Raw genomic sequence first — 20,592 nt, 5'->3', positions numbered from 1 at the left:
AACAACTGGATATTGTCAGATAGGTCTTGTAATTACAAACAATTTTATATTTTACTGCATATTAAAATTTGCATCTGTTTGCAAAATATTTACACCCTTTCTTTTCCTAGTTTATAGCTAGTTGCCTTGGAAACATTGAAGTAAACATTTGAAATAAAACATTGTTTAAAATGTCAGTGAAATGTTTTACCTCACAGAAAGTATTAGCTGTGATCCTCTGCTGTAATATCTGTATAATCTCTTTTGTTTCCTCCCCTGCCCAGGAGCTGTGGTATGTTCAGACCTTGTCCCTGTACGGTCAGACACAGCAATTACACAGTACACAGCAGGGGCACATTTATAAGATTATCTCAGCACAGGAACATTTTATTTAAACACATCCAATTGTGGAAGATATTATTATTCCAAGATCTGTTGATTAAAATCAACTTTTGTTCATGGGAAAACCCCTTTAATACGTCCTAGAGAAGAGAATCTAACCAGATTTTGAAGTTTTTGCGCTCACTTTGTTAAAGTACATGCATGGTTTTAATACTGAGAAAAATCATTTGATATTTGATTAATATGTATTTGAAGTAAGTGTTGTAATGTTAAAGATTAAGTTTTTTTTAACATGTTTTTTTTTAATAGAAAACTGCTATACCATTCTAATATCTCTTACAATATAGTACATACTTGTGCATATTCACAACTGTCTTGTTATGAAGTCTGAATCATGCAAAACTGCACTTTTCATATCCACAACGAAAGAAAGACTCGGCAGCACTGTGGTTAGTCCTCAATCGGCATGCAATTGTATGGGTAGATCCCACAATGATCCGCCTGCGGTTTTTATGTGGGCTGGCCTTCTTAGATCATGATGGTGCTCAGCTCAAAAGATAGTCCAAGTTTATTCCAGTAAAGATAGCAAATGCAGCGTCACTCATCATTCTTCTCAAATATTTATTCAATGCAGCATAAGCAGGTAAAACAAGAGGATCTCGCCAACGCTGTTTCGACTGCACACACGCTATACGAATGCCTTGAGAAAAGTGCATGCTAAATGGCGTTGGTCACAAGGGAGCGCCGCTCTTCTGGTTTTACCTACGTATGCTGCATTGAATAAAGCTTTAAGAAATATGCTGAGTGCCGCTGCAGTATCTATTTTTAGTGGAATTTGCACTTTTAAATTTAGCATGTGAGTTCAAAAGCAAGCACACCCATAAAATATTGCAAGATACATGTTACCAAAAACACACTCAAAAACACACTCAAATTCTTCTTCGGAGATTTCCCTTTGACCGGTCCATATTTGCTTTTGTTTATGAAAAAGAATCAATAAATGTCTTGCTAACTTTATATGTAAAAAAAAAGAATAGTTTTTACTTTTTCACTTTCCATAAACATCATTTGGCTGGGGGGTCAATGAAATGCTCATGTAAAATAAATCTAACTTTTTTTTTTACTTGTCGCTTACAATTTTTTTCATGAAATTATAATTGGAAACAAAAAGTCTTGGAGGTTCGCAGGTCACTCACCTCATAAAGGAACATTGAGAAAAGAAGTCTAGTATATTCAGAAATGCATTTAAATTAGTTGTAAATGTCTTTCTTACATATATTAACCTATTCTGTTGTCATTGTTTAAGGTGGAATCAACACAAAGTATGATAAGGATCTTGGGTCTTTCAGCTACTTTACCCAACTACTTGGACGTTGCTACTTTTCTTCATGTCAATCCTTATATTGGCCTTTTCTACTTTGATGGGCGATTCCGACCTGTTCCTCTTGGGCAGACATTCATTGGAATAAAGTCAAACAACAAGGCAAGTTTAAATGTTAAGTTAAAAAAAATGTGTAATTAAATGTAACTATGCTACCATAGTTTGGAAATACTTACTTTCTGCTCTGAAAATGATGTCACATCTGTAATAACAACGTTGGAGTAAAAAGTATAAAAAAAATGCCCAAAAAACACACTAATGAAAAAAAATATTTATTAATATACATAATGCATTTAATAGCTATAGTGCACATAATTGGTATCCCTGCATCGGCATGTCCAATATTGGAGAGTTCACATATACAGCGCTCAAGAGTTAAAGCTAATCTGACACCAGTTTTTCTGCTTTATCGGAGTGCAGCATAATAATTTAGGGGCTGTGAAAAAGTCACTGGCAGATTGCTGGAGGGGAGATATGTTTCACTGAGGCTGTTGGCTTCAGTGATGTGAAACCTGGTAGTTTTCTTCAGCATGTTATATGCCGAGAGGGTTAATTAGCCATTTTTAATGGGCCATGTTTTATATGAACAGCTGTAGAGCGGGTGGGAGGCTGTTCACCATATCTCCACCCTGGGGTGTGGTCTGGGATACAAATAGACAGCCTGTTGAGTCATGTGGTGTTCAGTATCTGGAGCAGCTAGCTCCAGACAGAGGAGCTTGTGTTTGTGCTAACCTGAGTGTTTTTGCTAATACTGAGTGGTCGGACCCTGGCAGGTGTAAGGACTGTGCTGTACATTTTTCTTTTGCTATGCCGTTATGCCAAAAGGGCCGTTTTTATTTTTATGAACTCTACATTGGCTTATGCCTTCTTTTTAATAAACCAATAAGAAATTTAAAGAGACATTGTTCCATGTCTACTTCCGTGTGCAGCCGAGTGAGCCGATCTACCACAGGGCAGAGACCTTTATTCCAGTGATGTGTCATATATTGGGCTGCTTGCTGCAGTTTTTATAAAAACACAGTTTTGTAAGCAGGAGATTATCATTACAGGACTAGTAAACCTGCTGTCATGTAGTCCTTTATATTCATGAGCTCCGTATAATCCCGCCCCCACTGATTGACAGCTCTCTGCCTATGTTCAGAGTATGCAGTAAGCTGCCAATCAGTGGTAGGAGCGGGGTTATACAGAGCTCAGCATTCCGAGAATTGGTAGATCTGTAGCAGATAAATAGATTTTTTTTAAATCAAAACTACAGCAAGCAACCCAGTAAGTGATACATCATTGGAGAGAGGGTCGTGGTCCCTACATAATCCTGCTCTAAGGTAGATTAGCAACCACCTGGTGAAAGATTCCCTTTAAAAGCAGGTAACCAGTAGATTAGGGTATGCAGAACTCTTTAAGAAAGACACTATAACATTCTGTTGTATATATAGTTTATGTGTGGAGATAATTGCAAAATAAAGAAGCAATGTCATTTTGACAACTCATTTATAGTGTGCGGCTAAAAAAAACAGAAACAGTATACAAATGATTTTTTCACACTTTTTACTGATATAACGATTTTAATGCCAATTGTATGCAAATGTATTTAGGAACAACTTACAAATGAAGACATCATATTCAGTAGTTTATTGAACAAAAAAAAATACAAAATCCTAAGCTTTGATTGCTAAAGAGTGAAAGTGAACAATCTTAATTTAGCCTGTAGGTTAAAGAGCAATTAAAGTGTTTGAGGATTTTTTAGTATGCTGTAGGCCCTATAATTCTATGCAAATTGTTGGGATTTGAATCATGAGACCCTTACCAATTACCTCAGACATTGAATCATAGAATGTTGGAGTTGGAAGAGACCTCCAGGGTCATCGTGTCCAACCCCCTGCTCAATGCAGGCTTCACTAAACCATCTCAGCCAGATGTCTGTCCAGCCTCTGTTTGAAGACTTCCATTGAAGGAGAACTCTCCACCTCTCGTGGCAGCCTGTTCCACTCATTGATCACCCTCACAGTCAAAAAGCTTTTTCAAATATCTAATCTGTATTTTCTCCCTTTGTTTCATTCCATTGCTTCTCATGTTTCCTCTATAGAAACATAGAACATTATAGATGCATTTATGTATCATAGAACAACAAAGATGCATTTATGTATCATAGAACAACATAGATGCATTTATGCATCTTCAGGACTTGGACCCCACTGATCGGCCCAGAATCATAGAACCTACAATACCGGGTGGGCCATTTATATGGATACACCTAAATAAAATAGGAATGTGTAACGGGTCTGGTAGGCGGAACCTCTGAGCTACTATACAAGGGGGCGGTCCTTGTAAGGGAGCGGGTGGCGACCAGGGAAGATGGGCAGTCAGTCACAGCAGGTGACCGGGACAGTCTCTGGGTGAACGGGCAGGAGGTCACGGCAAGTGACCGGGGCAGTCTCTGGGCAAAGGGCAGGTACGACCCGTGATGGCTGAACCTCCAGGTAGGCTAGCAGGCAGATGGAAGATGTGTGCTCCCAGGTGAGCAAGCGAGAGTCTCTGGAATAGCAGGTGGTCACAGCACGTGACGGCAGAGCCTCCAGGTAGGCAAGCAGGCAGGTAGCGGAGGAGCACTCCCAGGTGAGCGGGCAAGAGTCTCTGGAATAGCAGGTGGTCACAGCACGTGACGGCGGAGCCTCCAGGTAGGCAAGCAGGCAGGTAGCGGAGGAGCGCTCCCAGGTGAGCAGGCAAGAGTCTCTGGAATAGCAGGTGGTCACAGCACGTGACGGCAGAGCCTCCAGGTAGGCTAGCAGGCAGGTAGCAGAGGAGCGCTCCCAGGTGAGCGGGCAAGCTGGTCCATAGACAGACTGACAGGAGTAGGAAGGCAGACCGTCGGACCTCAGGCTAGCAAGCAGGTAGCAGGAATATCAGGCAGGAAACAGACAGCAAACTGGCAGGACTCTGGCAGGAATCAGGCAGGTAACTGGCAGGTAACTGGCAACGGGACCTGAGGGCTGAAGCAGAGTAGTGAATAGTGCAACAACATTGCTCGGGCACCTCCATTTTGGAGGAGGTGCCTTATATATGGTGAAGTCCTCCGGCCATTGGCCGGGGACTCCTTAGGACGGCGCGCGCGGCCCCTTTAAGAGGGAGGGAGCGCGCGCGCGCCCTAAGCACAGTGGCCGGGAAGGAGCGCGCGCTGCCAGCAGAGCGGGAGGAGGACGCCGGGCTCGGAGCAGAGGGGTGAGGGGAACAGCGTCCCTGCCTAGCAGAGGGCAGGGACGCCGACGCTACAGTACCCCCCCCTTTAGGCCCCCCCTTTTTTAGGCCAGACAGAAATTTAGTAAGGATGAGAGGGGCATGGATGTTCTCCCGGGGCTCCCACGTTCTCTCTTCAGGACCAAACCCCTTCCAATCTACTAGAAAAAAGGTCTTCCCTCTTACCCTTTTGGTGGCCAGAATGTTCTCTACCTCAAATTCGTTTTCAGCGGAAACCGGAGCAGGAGGCGTATCTGTAGACTTGGAAAAAGAGTTAAGTACCACGGGTTTGAGGAGAGATACATGGAAGGAGTTAGGGATCCGCAAGTTGGCCGGGAGTTTCAATTTATAGGCCACCGGGTTGATCTGACTGATGACCTCCAGAGGACCGATGAACCGAGGCCCTAACTTATAGGAAGGAATCTTGAGCCGGACATACTTGGACGAGAGCCAGACCTTATTCCCTGGACGGAATTGAGGAGGATCCAGACGTTTTTTGTCAGCATGTCTTTTCATACGCTCGGATGACAGATGGAGTGCGGACCGGGTACTCTCCCATATGGAGGAAAATTTGTTAACAAGAGATTCCGCAGCCGGATTGTCCACCGAGGTGGAGACGGGAAACGGGATCCGAGGATGCTGACCGAAGACTACAAAAACCGGGGATTTGGAGGAGGATTCGCTCTCGTGATTGTTGTACGAGAATTCGGCCCATGGCAGGAGATCCACCCAGTCAGAATGGTGGGCATTAACGAAGTGCCGGAGGTAACTGGTCAGGATCTGATTGATCCGCTCCACTTGACCATTAGACTGTGGGTGGTAAGCGGAGGAGAAATCCAGGGTGACGTCTAGCAATTTACAAGTGGCTCTCCAGAAACGAGAAGTGAACTGTACCCCACGATCCGACACGATGTGACGGGGCAGGCCATGAAGACGGAAGATGTGGCGGATAAAGTCTTTAGCCAGCTCGGGTGCAGACGGGAGGCCTGGCAGGGGAATGAAGTGAGCCATCTTGGAAAAGCGGTCAGCTACCACCCAAATGACCGTACAACCGGCAGAGACGGGAAGATCAGTTATGAAGTCCATCGCTATATGCTGCCAGGGGGCAGCAGGTACTGGCAGAGGAAGGAGGCGACTGGCTGGCAGGTGTCTCGGAACTTTGTTGCGGGCGCAGGACACACAGGCAGAAACAAAGTCTGTTACATCCTTGTGCAGGTTAGGCCACCAGTAGTGCCGGGTAATAAGCTGGAGGGTCTTTTTCTGACCGGCGTGGCCAGCTAGTTTAGATGAATGACCCCAGTGTAGGATCTTCTCCCGATCAGGTACCGATACGAACGTCTTACCGGGAGGGAGACGATTTAGACTCACGGGAGCCACCTGCATTACTCTGGCAGGATCGATGATATGTTTAGGTTCCTCCTCGAGGTCGGATACCAGAAAGGATCGGGACAAGGCGTCCGCTTTGATGTTCTTGTCAGCCGGGCGAAAATGTAGAACAAAATCAAAGCGAGCAAAAAACAAGGACCACCGGGCTTGGCGCGGGTTAAGTCTCTGGGCATGCTGGAGATAAGCCAAGTTCTTGTGGTCAGTGTAAATTATTACCGGATGAAGAGCCCCCTCGAGTAGGTAACGCCACTCCTCCAATGCCAGCTTGATGGCCAATAACTCTCGGTCTCCTATGGAATAATTGCGCTCAGAAGAGGAGAAGAGTTTGGAGAAAAAGCCGCTAGTTACCATCCTCCCGGAAGATGATTTTTGAGTAAGTACAGCTCCGGCTCCAGAGGAGGAGGCGTCAACCTCCAGGAAGTACTGCTTGTTGCCGTCCGGACGATGCAGCACCGGGGCGGAAGAGAAGGCCTGTTTTAAGGAAAGAAAGGCCTCCTCTGCTTCGGACGGCCACTCCTTGGGATTAGTACCCTTACGGGTGAGCGCGGAAATTGGGGCAGTCCGGGAAGAGAAGTGTGGTATGAAGAGGCGGTAGTAGTTGGCGAAGCCCAGGAACCGCTGAATGGCCTTCAACCCCTCCGGTCGGGGCCATTTCTCGATGGCAGACAGTTTCTCTGGATCCATTCGTAGGCCGGTCTGAGAAATAATGTAGCCCAAACACGGAAGCGAGGTCTGCTCAAAGAGGCACTTCTCATATTTAGCGAAGAGGTGATTCTGCCTGAGCCTGAGCAGGACCTGACGAACGTCCCTCCGGTGAGGCTGGAGATCCGGAGAGAAGACCAAGATGTCGTCCAGGTACACCACAACGCAGGAGTAGAGAAGGTCCCGGAAGATGTCATTGACCAACTCTTGAAAGACGGCAGGAGCGTTACAGAGACCAAAGGGCATTACCAGATATTCATAGTGGCCGTCCCGGGTGTTGAATGCAGTCTTCCATTCATCCCCTTGACGGATACGGACCAGGTTGCACGCCCCACGGAGGTCCAGTTTGGTGAAGACTCTAGCCCCCCTCAGGCGATCAAATAATTCTGGAATGAGCGGAAGGGGGTACTTATTCTTCACCGTGATCTGGTTAAGGCCTCTATAGTCTATACAGGGACGGAGAGAGCCGTCCTTCTTTTTTACGAAGAAGAAGCCTGCTCCCGCCGGGGAGGTAGATTTCCGGATGAATCCCCTGGCCAAATTCTCCTCAATATATTCGGACATCGACCGGGTCTCAGCAGCGGACAATGGGTAAATACGCCCACGGGGAGGAGTAGTACCGGGTAACAGGTCGATAGGACAGTCGTATGGTCTATGAGGGGGTAATGTCTCTGCCTCCTTTTTATTAAAGACATCAGCAAATGACCAATAGGGAATCGGAAGTCCAGGTAGATTAGTTGGGGTTGGAGAAGGACGGACGGGATGAACAGGAACCAAACAAGTCTTATGACAGTCCTGTCCCCAGCGAAGGACTTCTCCGGTCTGCCAGTCAAGCACGAGTGCATGTCTCTGGAGCCAAGGTAGACCTAGTAAGAGGGCGTGAGAGAGTCCAGGTAGAACATGAAAAGAGATGCTCTCAGAATGCAGCATTCCCACCTGCAGAGTTATGGATTCGGTGATGAGTTGGATGGGACGTGGTAAGAGGCCCCCATCCACAGCAGCGACAGATAATGGTACAGCCAGAGGTTTGGTGGGAATGCGGTATTTTTCTACCAGGGACTGTGAAATAAGATTCCCGGCCGCTCCAGAGTCAAGTTGGGCTAGTTCGAAATAACGATTCTCCCCGCAGATAATAGAGACTGACAGTAGCAGAGATGGAGAGGATTTATTCTTGTCTAGGTGGACCTCTCTGAGCGAACCTAGACATAGGCGTTTCCCGACCTCTCCAGGCAGGTACGGATCCGGTGCTCCTTACTGCCACAGTAGAAGCAGCTCCCTTCGGCACGGCGTAAGTCCTGACGGGTTTTGACCATCTTGGTCTGGTCGACCTGCATAGGCTCAGGAGAGTGTACCAGGGGAGAAACGGAGGGAGTGACGGGTTTCTGAAAAGTAGGAGCTAGACGTGGAAACCTCCTCTCACGGGTGACCTCTTTGGCACGCTCCTGGAACCGTAGGTCAATCCGGGTGGCAAGGGTTATTAAGTCATCGAGAGTGGTTGGAATGTCCCGACCGGCGAGTTCATCTTTAATACGGCCGGACAGACCCTCCCAGAAGACAGATACCAGAGCGTCGTTATCCCAAGCCAGCTCCGAGGCAAGGGTACGGAACCGTATGGCATATTGGCCCACGGTGAGATTTCCCTGGTGGAGGCGTAGCAGAGATGATGCGGATGAGGTCTTCCGTCCGGGTTCGTCGAAGACTTTCCGGAAAGCCATGAGAAAGGCAGGCAAATCGGAAACCAGGGGGTCTCCTCTCTCCCATAGAGGATTTAGCCAGGCCAGGTCCTCCCCGGTGAGATGGGACATGATGAAGGCAATTTTGACCCGGTCGGAGTTAAACTGGTGGGACAGGAGTTCAAAGTGCAGGGTGCACTGATTTATGAAGCCCCGAGCCTGAGCGGAGTCGCCTCCGAAGCGAGGAGGTGCAGAAAGCCGGGGTCCGGGGTAGGATACCATGGTATTGGTGGGCAGCGGAGCTGCCGGGTTGCGAGTCATGGCACTGGCGGTGGTTGCTGGTGGAGCAGTCAGAGTGTCCAGGCGAGAATTGACATTCCGCAGGTGACCCAGGATGGACTCCTGTTGGGACCTCTGACGGGACAGTTCATGACAGAGGTCCGAGAGCGAGGGAGCTTGGGTGCCACCGGGTTCCACGGCCCGAGCAAACTGTAACGGGTCTGGTAGGCGGAACCTCTGAGCTACTATACAAGGGGGCGGTCCTTGTAAGGGAGCGGGTGGCGACCAGGGAAGACGGGCAGGCAGTCACAGCAGGTGACCGGGACAGTCTCTGGGTGAACGGGCAGGAGGTCACGGCAAGTGACCGGGGCAGTCTCTGGGCAAAGGGCAGGTACGACCCGTGATGGCTGAACCTCCAGGTAGGCTAGCAGGCAGATGGAAGATGTGTGCTCCCAGGTGAGCAAGCGAGAGTCTCTGGAATAGCAGGTGGTCACAGCACGTGACGGCAGAGCCTCCAGGTAGGCAAGCAGGCAGGTAGCGGAGGAGCACTCCCAGGTGAGCGGGCAAGAGTCTCTGGAATAGCAGGTGGTCACAGCACGTGACGGCGGAGCCTCCAGGTAGGCAAGCAGGCAGGTAGCGGAGGAGCGCTCCCAGGTGAGCGGGCAAGAGTCTCTGGAATAGCAGGTGATCACAGCACGTGACGGCGGAGCCTCCAGGTAGGCTAGCAGGCAGGTAGCAGAGGAGCGCTCCCAGGTGAGCGGGCAAGCTGGTCCATAGACAGACTGACAGGAGTAGGAAGGCAGACCGTCGGACCTCAGGCTAGCAAGCAGGTAGCAGGAATATCAGGCAGGAAACAGACAGCAAACTGGCAGGACTCTGGCAGGAATCAGGCAGGTAACTGGCAGGTAACTGGCAACGGGACCTGAGGGCTGAAGCAGAGTAGTGAACAGTGCAACAACATTGCTCGGGCACCTCCATTTTGGAGGAGGTGCCTTATATATGGTGAAGTCCTCCGGCCATTGGCCGGGGACTCCTTAGGACGGCGCGCGCGGCCCCTTTAAGAGGGAGGGAGCGTGCGCGCGCGCGCCCTAAGCACAGTGGCCGGGAAGGAGCGCGCGCTGCCAGCAGAGCGGGAGGAGGACGCCGGGCTCGGAGCAGAGAGGTGAGGGGAACAGCGTCCCTGCCTAGCAGAGGGCAGGGACGCCGACGCTACAGAATGGTTGGTGATATCAACTTCCTGTGTGCGGCACATTAGTATATGGGAGGTGGAAAACTTTTCCAGATGGGTGGTGATCGTGGTGGCCATTTTGGATCCAACTTTATTTTTTTCAATGGGAAGACATATCAAGCTTATTGAGAATTTCATAAGAAAAACAATGGTGTGCTTGGTTTTAACGTAACTTTATTCTTTCATGAGTTACTTACAAGTTTATGACCACTTATAAAATGTGTTCAAAGTGCTGCCTATTGTGTTGGATTGTCAATGCAACCCTCTTCTCCCACTCAACTTCGAGGAAACTGAGTTTTTCCAACAAGATGGTGTGCCACCACATTATGGGTGTCTGGTCCGAGCATTCTTACATGAACAGTTTCCTTGAAAGTGGATTGGTCGTCGTGGGCCAGTTGAATGGCCACCAAGGTCTCCCGATCTAACCCCCTTAGACTTTTATCTTTGGGGTCATCTGAAGGCAATTGTCTATGCTGTGAAGATACGAGATGTGCAGCATCTGAAACAACGGATACTGGAAGCCTGTGCTAGCATTTCTTCTGTGGTGTTGCTATCAGTGTGTCAAGAGTGGGAGAAGAGGGTTGCATTGACAATCCAACACTTGTAAACTTGTAAATAACTCATGAAAGAATAAAGTTAAGTTAAAACTAAGCACACCATTGTTTTTCTTATAAAGTTCTCAATAAGTTTGATGTGTCACATGACCCTCTTCCCATTGAAAAAAATAAAGTTGGATCCAAAATGGCCGACTTCAAAATGGCCACCATGGTCACCACCCATCAGGAAAGGTTTTCCCCTCCCATATACTAATGTGCCACAAACAGCAAGTTGATATCACCAACCATTCCCATTTTATTTAGGTGTATCCATATAAATGGCCCACCCTGTATATAAAAAGTTCTCCAAAGTTTTATTTACACTTTAACACTAAAGATACCTGCATCTTTGTTTGATCTGCATTACCATCAAAAGAGAAGAACAGAACTACTTCCTGGTCCATCCCGGAGAGCTGCTTTGGGATCAAGTGGGGGGTGTGGGTGGGGAAGGAAACTGAGTGGGGGGTTCTTTGTTTGTAGATTATTATTGTTAGTTTTTATTAGGTTTTCAAAAACAGTATCTGATACAAAAAAAGTGAAAAACAGGAGAACAATTAATTTTAAATGAATTTTGTCAGTAGGATCAACCCCCCTAAGCCATCTACATGTAGGACATTGGAAGCTGAATAATTTGATATGTTGATATCTGTAATCCAATGTTTTACTCCAGAGAAATCCACATTAGTTGATATCTGGTGGTAAACTCTACACCACAAAGGGACAATAATCATTTGTAAGCTTTAGCTTAAAGGGAACTTGTCACTTGACTCATGCTGCCCAAATCATCGACAGCATGAATCGGAGCCTGGCTACATGATAATTGTGCAGTCAGGCTCTGGTCCATGCTGCCTATGGTTTGGGACGCATGACTCAAGAGATTGGTTCCCTTTAACAAAGGGTTGCCTGAGACGAAGACATTGCTGACTTATCCTTAGGATAGGTCATTAATAGTAGATTGGTTTTACCACCGTTCATATGGTATCAAGTGCTGCGGCTACCTGACAGAACGAACAGAGCTGTACAGAGCTGTGCTGTTCACTATTAATGGGCTGGTTCTCTTCCCCATTTTGACTTCAGACCAGGTTATGCAATGTTGGCTGGACCCCATTTTCCTGAATAGGTGCTGTATACAGTATATGTTGAATACTGATGACACACCCTATGAAGAAATTTAATGAGGATTTGCTTCTTTTTGGACAGATGCCATCACCTTTAACAATGAGTAGTCACTGATTGTGGCTCTGCATATTTGAAATTTAGCTTGTTTGTTTGGTGTTGTAACAAATATTCTTCAAGTAATGACATAACAAAAATAGTGGTCTTTTAAAAGAGCTGTGGTAGGTTGATTCACTTAGCTGCTCTCATAGGTAGACACAGGAAACTTGGGGGTCAAAGTCTGTGGCTGGTTTATTGCTTTCATAAACCAGAAAACAACATAAATATGGCCTTTCTGACTAAACAAAAGATAAATGGTAGCCCAGTCCATAGCATATGGGATACCGCCCACTCAGGTTGCCATCCACTTCAGTTCCTACTGAAGTTTCAAACAGGAGACTTCCCTCATCTCCAAACAGATAACAGAGAAAAATACAGTGGCTGAGTATTTAACTTTGCCAGCCACACCCTTGAGGTGGAGATATGGTGAATGACCTCCCTCCCACTCTATATTTATTCACACAAAAAACCAAGCCCTTTTTAAATGGTGTCTTAACCCCTGAGCACATAACATGCTGGAGAAAACTTCAAGGTTCAGTTCAATGAAGCTAACAGCCGCAGTGAAACATATCTCCCCTCACATACGTCACCTGTGACTCTGTCACAGAGCTTATAATCAAAATGTATGGAAACATTAATGTGACACATTTGCTTATATCGTCTACTACTGGGGTCAGGTTCACAGCCTCATTTCAGATGCTGTTATTTTTTTGTACCATTGTTATCGTCATGTTATTATTTATTTTTATTATATTTTGAAGAATAAAATATTTTATAAGCTATTGCAAGAGTCATTTACCCAAACTGTTCAGAATAATTGGTAAATCAGCCCGTGCAATATTACACTAAGAAACAGGTACGCTGTAAAATGACTTGGCTTCAAAGCGCAATTGCATCTGATTACATTCTTGTCTCATTTTCTTTTATGAAGTTTCTTTGCGCCTGTCACATACACATTGCAAGTCTCATTAGTCTTGATATTATTGCACTTCCAAACAGTACTTGCTTCCTATAAACCACTTACATTTTGCTCTTCATTTGTACTGTTGTGTCATCAGTTTGTCCTGGAAACCCAACCACTGCTTTATACGCAATTTCTGAAATACTGTCAGTGTTAAGGGTTAAGTAGCCTCTTCATCTGCATTTCTGTAAAGTGAGATACCTGCTAACTGTGGGAAGCAGTTTCAAGTTTATGCACAAAAGGATAGTTTGCCATATGGTGCTTATTGCAATGTGCATATTTTAACCTTCATTAATTGTATCAAGTGTCTGTCTATAAAAACTGCCATTGCCTCTCCTTAATTATCCTTACAGATTTCGATTTGGCTGTACGTTACGAATTAAAATGAGTAGCTTGATAAAGACGTGTAGTTGGTTGCTTAATTATATCCTTGAAAGTTGACCTTGTTAACGAGGTGTCCAATGACAACCAAGCTTTCTGCTATGGAGTAAGCCAAAAATTTTGCCCAAATATTCATTAGACAATTAGACCTACATTGGATATGAAAAGTCTACTCACCCCTTTAAAATATCAAGTTTTTGTCCGGTAATAAAATCATACCAAGAAGAACCATTTTAGAACTTTTTCCACTTTCAATGTCATCTATATTGTGTGAAATTCAATTGAAAAATAAACTGAAATATTTTCAGATGGAAATAGAAAAATAACTATAATAATGTGGTTGCATAAATATGCACACCCATAAAATAATAATTTGTTGAAGAACAACCCTTTGAATTTATGACAGCATTCAGTCATTTTGGGTAGAAGTCTTATCACTGTAGTGTTGCACGAACATATGTTCATGTCGCCGCAACCTGCATGTCTCACGGCTTTTTGACAGCCGCGAGACCTACAGGGATTGCCTGAAAAACAGGCTACCCCTGCATGTGTTGCGGCTGTCTTACAGCTACGATACATTGAGCCACAGCGCCGTGAACATATTTTGCGAGCACGCCGAAAATACGTGATTAGGACTCAATAGTGCTCGGATAACGCCTTATCCAAGCACATTCACGCAAGACTACTTATCAGCATGGCACACCTAGAATTCTTCTATGTACAGCCTTCTTCAGATCAACCCACAAACTTTCAAGTGCATTAAGGTCTGGGCCATTCCAAAATTTGATCTTTTTCTGGTGAAGCCATTCTTTCGTTAATTTAAAGCAGTGTTTCCCAAACTCCGGTCCTCATGGCCCCCAAAACTTCATGTTTCAGGATTTTCTTAGTATTGCACAGTTGAGAGATCGTGTTTATGATGTGTTGATACTAATTCCATCACCTGTGCAGTACTAAGGAAATCCTGAAAACATGATCTGTTGAGAGCCATGAGGACTGCACTGATTTACAGGGATGCTTAGGGTCACTGTCTTGCTGAAAGGTGAAATTCATCTTCAGCTTTTTAGCAGAGACCTGAAGGTTTTGATTCAAAATTGACTGATGGAATAGTTCATAATTACCTCCGCCTTGACTAAAGACTTAGTTCCAGCTGCTGAAAAACAGCCCTAAAGCATAATATAATGCTGACTCCACCAAGTTTCACTGTGGGTATGGTGTTCCTTTGGTGATGTGCAGTGTTGGCTTTGCGCCATACATACCTTTTAGAATTATGGCAAAAAAGTTCAACCTCAGTTTCATTAGTCAATAACATATTTTCCCACATGATTTTTGCAGACTTTGTGTAGGTTTTGGCAAAACTTAGCCAGACTTGGATGTTTTTCTTGTTAAGAAAAGGCCTCCATCTTGCAACCCTACCACACAGGACAGACATATGAAGAATATGAGAGTATATTCCCACATGCAGTAAACAACCATTACTTGCCAAAAATTCCTGCAGCTCCTTTAATGTTGCTGTAGGCCTCTTGGCAATTTTCTTTTTGTCTTTTCATAAATTTTTGAGGGACATCCTGTTTTAGGTAATTTCACAGTGGTGCCAAATTGAAGGCACTTCTTGATGACCTTCTTTACAGTGTTCAATGATGTAGCTGATGCTTTGGAAATTTTATTTTACCCTTCTCCTGACTGATAACGTTCAACAATGAGATCCCTTTACTGCGTTGTAAACTATTCATGGACCTTGGCTTTTGCTGTAAAATGCAACTAAGAAAATGTCACGAAAATCCTTCTAGAACCGCTAAACTTTATATGGGATGAATCAGAATCACTATAAACGATAGTAGCTGTGGAATGACTACTTGATAACATGAGTTTAAATATAATTGGTTAATTCTGAACATAACCACACCCCCAATTATAAGAGGGTGTTCACAGTTTTGCAACCACATTATTTTAGTTTTATTTTTTATTTTCTCCTTTTAAAATTCTTAGAGTTTTTTCTCAATGGATTTGTACAGATTATTGGTGACATTAAAAGTGAAATAAGTTCTTCAATGATTCTTCTTGATATTTTTTCTCGTATCAAAAATCTGACATTTTAACAGGGATGTGTAGACTTTTGGCATTCATTGTAGAGCTAACCATGCATTTGAAGAAGCACACAGCTTGGGATAGAAAGAGCCGTGGCTAGAAGAACTGTTCAGGGAGCAGCCGATGGTGGGGGCTGGTGATTTTGCAAGTTTATAACAGTGGTTTGTCAAGAGCGGAGAGGGGAGGGAGGACAGCAACTATCTGCAGTATAGAAATACATGTGCTGGAAAGAACTAATATTTTAGGAGTTAACTCATCTCATGGAATTTAACTGCTGTGCATTCTCGACCAAATTTTGGGCTGGCTGTGGTATTAAGCTCAATTGAAACCAACTGTACACTATGTAAGATAAAAGCTCTCATTGCAGGCGAATGGCAGTAAAAAGCAAAAACAAGTCACTTGCAAACTTGCTTATTTTCATGCTGTCTAATTAAAGCTATTTAAAATCTTGAGAATACCTTTAAATACTTCAGCATACCTAGATACTTTTTACACCTGTATGCTTCCAACTTAGTGTAAACAGTTTGGGTAAGGACCCTTTCTGTTCCTGCATGACTGTACCCCAGTGCACAAAGTAAGGTCTATAAAAGCATTGTTGTATGAGTTCAGTGTGGAAGAACTTGACAGGCCAATATAGAACCTTGACCTCAATCCCCCCAACACCTTTGGGATGAACTAGGAAAGAGATAGCGAGTTAGGCTGTATCGTCCAACTTCAGTGTCTGACTTGACAAATGCTCTTCTGAACGAAAGGATAAAATTCTCACAGACATACTCCAAAAACTTGCAGAAAGTTTTCCCAGAAGAGTTGAAGCTGTTATATCTGCAGAGTGGGTATCAACTCCATATTATTGCTTATGGATTTAGAATGTGATGACATAAAAGCTCCTGAAGGTGTTCCAATGCTTTGGTCCATACAATACATTTCACATTTTAGCCATATTGTCCACCTGTATTACTACCTCATCACATGCATTATATGAAACATCTGATCTGACCAGTCAATTGTAGTGGCAATGAAGCGGAAAAAATATTGCTCCTGTCTTCTGCAGAACATGAAGTCTTGCTTGTACGATTTTGAATCTTGCCTCCACTGGCATTTTGTGTCTAGCAGGTGATTGCCCTTTTTAATCTACATATATATCACACAATATATATGTTGCATTTATGAGACCAGGTAACTTTTTTTTTCTGTAATAATTTTCTGCCATTTTCTTATTTAAAACCTTTACTACACATAATGTACTTAAAACTCCCAACTACCATTATAATGATTTTTGCTTTAGTTCTTTACTTGATTTTTGCCATTATGCAATAACTGTTTTGAATATTCATTTGGCCAGAATATTATTTTCCATCATCGTAATTTTTTCCTTTTAAACTAAATTTGCAAGCATATGGCAACTTTCTCACAAAATGTATTTAACAACGACAACTGAAAACATTGATGCTGATGATCACAACATACAATTCCAAAACTGATTACGAATATTCTAATGAATAACACTATAGCTGACAATGTGACAGCTATGCAGCATATAAATCAATTACCATAGTCCTCTGCTGGTGCATGATAAGGTCTGTGTAGTGTGGCATATGAAATACTGTATATGAGAATGGGGATTATTGCTATTCATTGGGGATGTTTACTTCTTTTAATATGCCAGAATGGCATTTTACTTGTTTAGTTATGGAAATTCACTTTTGCTCATCATGCATTAAATTATGTGCTGTTTTCTGAGAATCGCATTAGACAACCCTTATAAGTAAGCATACATATTTCCCTAAGCGTTACGGCCATATGAAGCGTTTCACAATCCCTAGATTTTAAGTATATGTCATATTTAATGCTATATTTCAGTTGCGATGAGAATGATATTCAATAAAAGCTATTGGATACCATAAATAGAAAAAAAATTAAATGTACAGTGTTTTTCTGCCATATTTGTTGTCAGACGTATCGTCATTATCTAGTCCTTATTAAAGTTAGCCTCCCAGTAGTTTATAAAGCGTGAACCTGGAGATCACTTGTACATTTAGGGACCATTCCTGTTTGTTATTCATGCATCAATGTAAAAGTAGTGGACAACCTCTTTAACTGTGAAGGCTATTGCTTACTGTTGTGGCAGTTTCATTCTTTTGAACCTGGAAAACGACCATTATAAATCAAAATAGGCTATCATGGTGTTCTAAACTTAGCAGTGACTGGCACCTTCTACGTCAGGAGTGCACATCCTGCTGCCTGGAGGCCACATGTGGCCTGCGAACCTGTTCTGTGTGACCACAACCCTCAGGTCACATACTTGCTTGTCAATGTTTGATGGTTTATTACTTGTAGTTTCCATGTCAAAGAGGAGAGTGCAAGAGCAGAGACGAGTATGTACTAATGGTGTACAGTTTTTCCAACTTTGGGATCCCATATATTTGCAGAAATCCAGTATCTTGACCATGATTAACTTTCCAGTAAGAGATGGATAGGTTGCGATTGATGCATGTGATTACCTTTATTGTAGTTCTTTGGGATGCGTGAAGCATATGACTTTTTCAGCAAATCACATAAGCTACAATGGAGTGAGTCACATACATGGACTCTTCCATAGTATGAGATAGCAGGGGACCCCTATTTTAAATGTTAGATATAATCTTGGAAGTGAAACTGACACCTATCAAAAATTTCTTGCACATTTTGTTATGCCATAAATGTCTGAGATGGTGATTATTATTATTATTATTTATTATTATAGCGCCATTTATTCCATGGCGCTTTACATGTGATAGGGATATACATAACAAAAGCATTTACATAATCTTAACAAAATGAGTCAGCGACTGGTGCAGGAGGAGCAAGGACCCTGCCCGCGAGGGCTCACATTCTAGAAGGGATGGGTGAGGATACATTAGGTGAGGGTAGAGCTGGTCGTGCAGCGGTGGTTACTGCAGGTTGTAGGCTTGTCGGAAGAGGTGGGTCTTCAGGTTTCTTTTGAAGGTTTCCACGGTCGGCGAGAGTTCCAGAGTAGGGGGGATGCACGGGAGAAATCTTGTATACGATTTTGGGAGGAGGAGATAAGAGGGGAGTAGAGAAGGAGATCTTGTGAGGATCGGAGGTTGCGTGCAGGTAGGTAACGGGAGACTAGGTCACAGATGTATGGGGGAGACAGGTTGTGGATGGCTTTGTATGCCTTGGTTAGAGCTTTGAACTGAATTCTCTGGGCAATGGGGAGCCAGTGAAGAGATTGACAGAAAGGAGAGGCCGGGGAATAGCGGGGGGACAGGTGGATTAGTCGAGCAGCAGAGTTTAGGATAGATTGGAGGGGTGCAAGAGTGTTGGAAGGGAGGCCACGGAGCAGGAGGTTGCAGTAGTCGAGGCGGGATATGATGAGGGCATGCACTAGTGTTTTTGCATTGTCTTTGCTGAGGAATGCACGGATCCGGGAGATGTTTTTGAGTTGGAGTCGGCAGGAAGTGGAAAGGGCTTGGATATGTGGCTTGAAGGAGAGATCAGAGTCCAGGGTTACTCCAAGGCAGCGAGCTTGTGGGACTGGGGAGAGTGAACAGCCATTGACGTTGATGACTAGGTCAGATGGGGGATGTGAATGAGAGGGTGGAAAGATAATGAACTCTGTTTTATCCATGTTGAGTTTTAGAAATCTGTCAGAAAAGAAGGATGAGATGGCGGACAGACATTGTGGGATTTTGGTTAGTGGGGAGGAGATATCGGGTCCAGAGAGGTAGATCTGTGTGTTGTCAGCATAGAGGTGATACTGAAAACCGTGAGACTCTATGAGCTGTCCCAGGCCAAAGGTGTTGATGGAGAAGAGCAGAGGTCCTAGAACTGAACCTTGGGGGACACCGACAGATAGGGGGCAAGATGAGGAGGTGGTGCGTGAGTGGGAGATGCTGAATGTCCTGTCTGTTAAGTATGAGGAGATCCAAGATAGAGCCAAGTCCGTGATGCCAAGAGATGAGAGAATCTGGAGTAAGAGGGAATGGTCCACTGTGTCAAAGGCCGATGACAGGTCCAGAAGGAGGAGGATGGAGTAGTGTCGCTTGGATTTGGCATTTAGTAGGTCGTTGGTGACTTTGGTCAGGGCAGTTTCAGTCGAGTGATGCGGTCGGAAGCCAGATTGCAGGCGGTCGAAGAGGGAGCAGGAGGAGAGGTGAGAGGACAGTTCAAGGTGGACATGTTGTTCTAGTAGTTTTGAGGCAAAGGGGAGGAGTGATATGGGGCGGTAGCTAGTCAGAGAGGAAGGGTCAAGGGAGGGCTTTTTGAGGATGGGTGTGATTGCGGCATGTTTGAAACATGAGGGGAAGACACCGGTTGTTAGTGACAGATTGAAGAGGTGGGTTAGGGTTGGGATGAAGACTGTGGTAAGGTTAGTGATGAGGTGGGATGGGATTGGGTGAAGTTCGCAGGTGGTGAGGTGTGATTTGGAGAGTAAAGAGGAGACTTGACCTTCTGTAATGGTGGAGAAGTGGGGTTTGGAGGAGGAGGGTTGAGTAGATAGGAGGGGTTGTGTGGACTTTAGGCAAAAGTTTTGTCTGATGGTGTCAATCTTCTGTTTGAAGAATTAGGCAAAGTCGTCGGCTGAGATGAGAGAAGAGGGAGGAGGTGCTGGGGGAAGAAGGAGAGAGTTGAAAGTGTTAAATAGCTGTTTAGGGTTGTGAGATAGGGAGGATATGAGAGATGAGAAGTAGGTTTGTTTTGCTGTAGTGAGTGCGGACTTGAAATTAGTGAGGGATTGCTTGAATGCGATGAAGTGCTCGATGGAGTGAGACCTTTTCCATCTCCGCTCCGCAACCCTGGAGGCCCGGCGCAGTTCTTTAGTAAGTTTAGTGTGCCTGTTGAATGTGCGAGATGTGGTGTGTGTGAGAGGGGCGATCGAGTCTAGAGCTACAGCTATTGTGGTGTTATATGAAGCAGCAGCAACGTCTGCATCGTGTAAGGAATTTAGGTCTGTAAGAGGGAGGAGGGATTCAGAGAGTGAGTGTAGGTCAAGGTGTTTGAGATTTCTGCGAGGGTGTGTAAGTTTGTGGAGTGAGGATTGTGCACCTGGAGAGGAGAGGGTAGAGAATGTGAGGAGGTTATGGTCAGAGAGAGGGAGTGGTGAGTTAGAGAGGTTAGATAGGGAACAGAGGCGGGTGAAGATGAGGTCC

General features: G+C 44.7%; 1 protein-coding gene across 2 annotated transcripts in view; it reads left to right on the top strand.

The window, feature by feature from the left end:
• ASCC3 (activating signal cointegrator 1 complex subunit 3) overlaps positions 1 to 20,592 on the top strand; it is a 702,790-nt gene that overhangs the window by 244,127 nt on the left and 438,071 nt on the right. For both annotated transcript variants that reach the window (XM_073675761.1, XM_073675762.1), the window contains exon 12: positions 1,628 to 1,804. In XM_073675761.1, the coding sequence (XP_073531862.1) occupies positions 1,628 to 1,804 (177 nt within the window). The remainder of the gene's footprint in view (positions 1 to 1,627; positions 1,805 to 20,592) is intronic.

Source organism: Phyllobates terribilis, unplaced genomic scaffold, assembly GCF_046119375.1.
Source record: "Phyllobates terribilis strain yellow unplaced genomic scaffold, ASM4611937v1 Scaffold_3__8_contigs__length_932513732, whole genome shotgun sequence".
In the NCBI taxonomy this organism is placed as follows: Eukaryota; Metazoa; Chordata; class Amphibia; order Anura; family Dendrobatidae; genus Phyllobates; species Phyllobates terribilis.
Note: the sequence above shows the minus strand (reverse complement) of the source record. Positions and strands in the feature narration are given on the sequence as shown.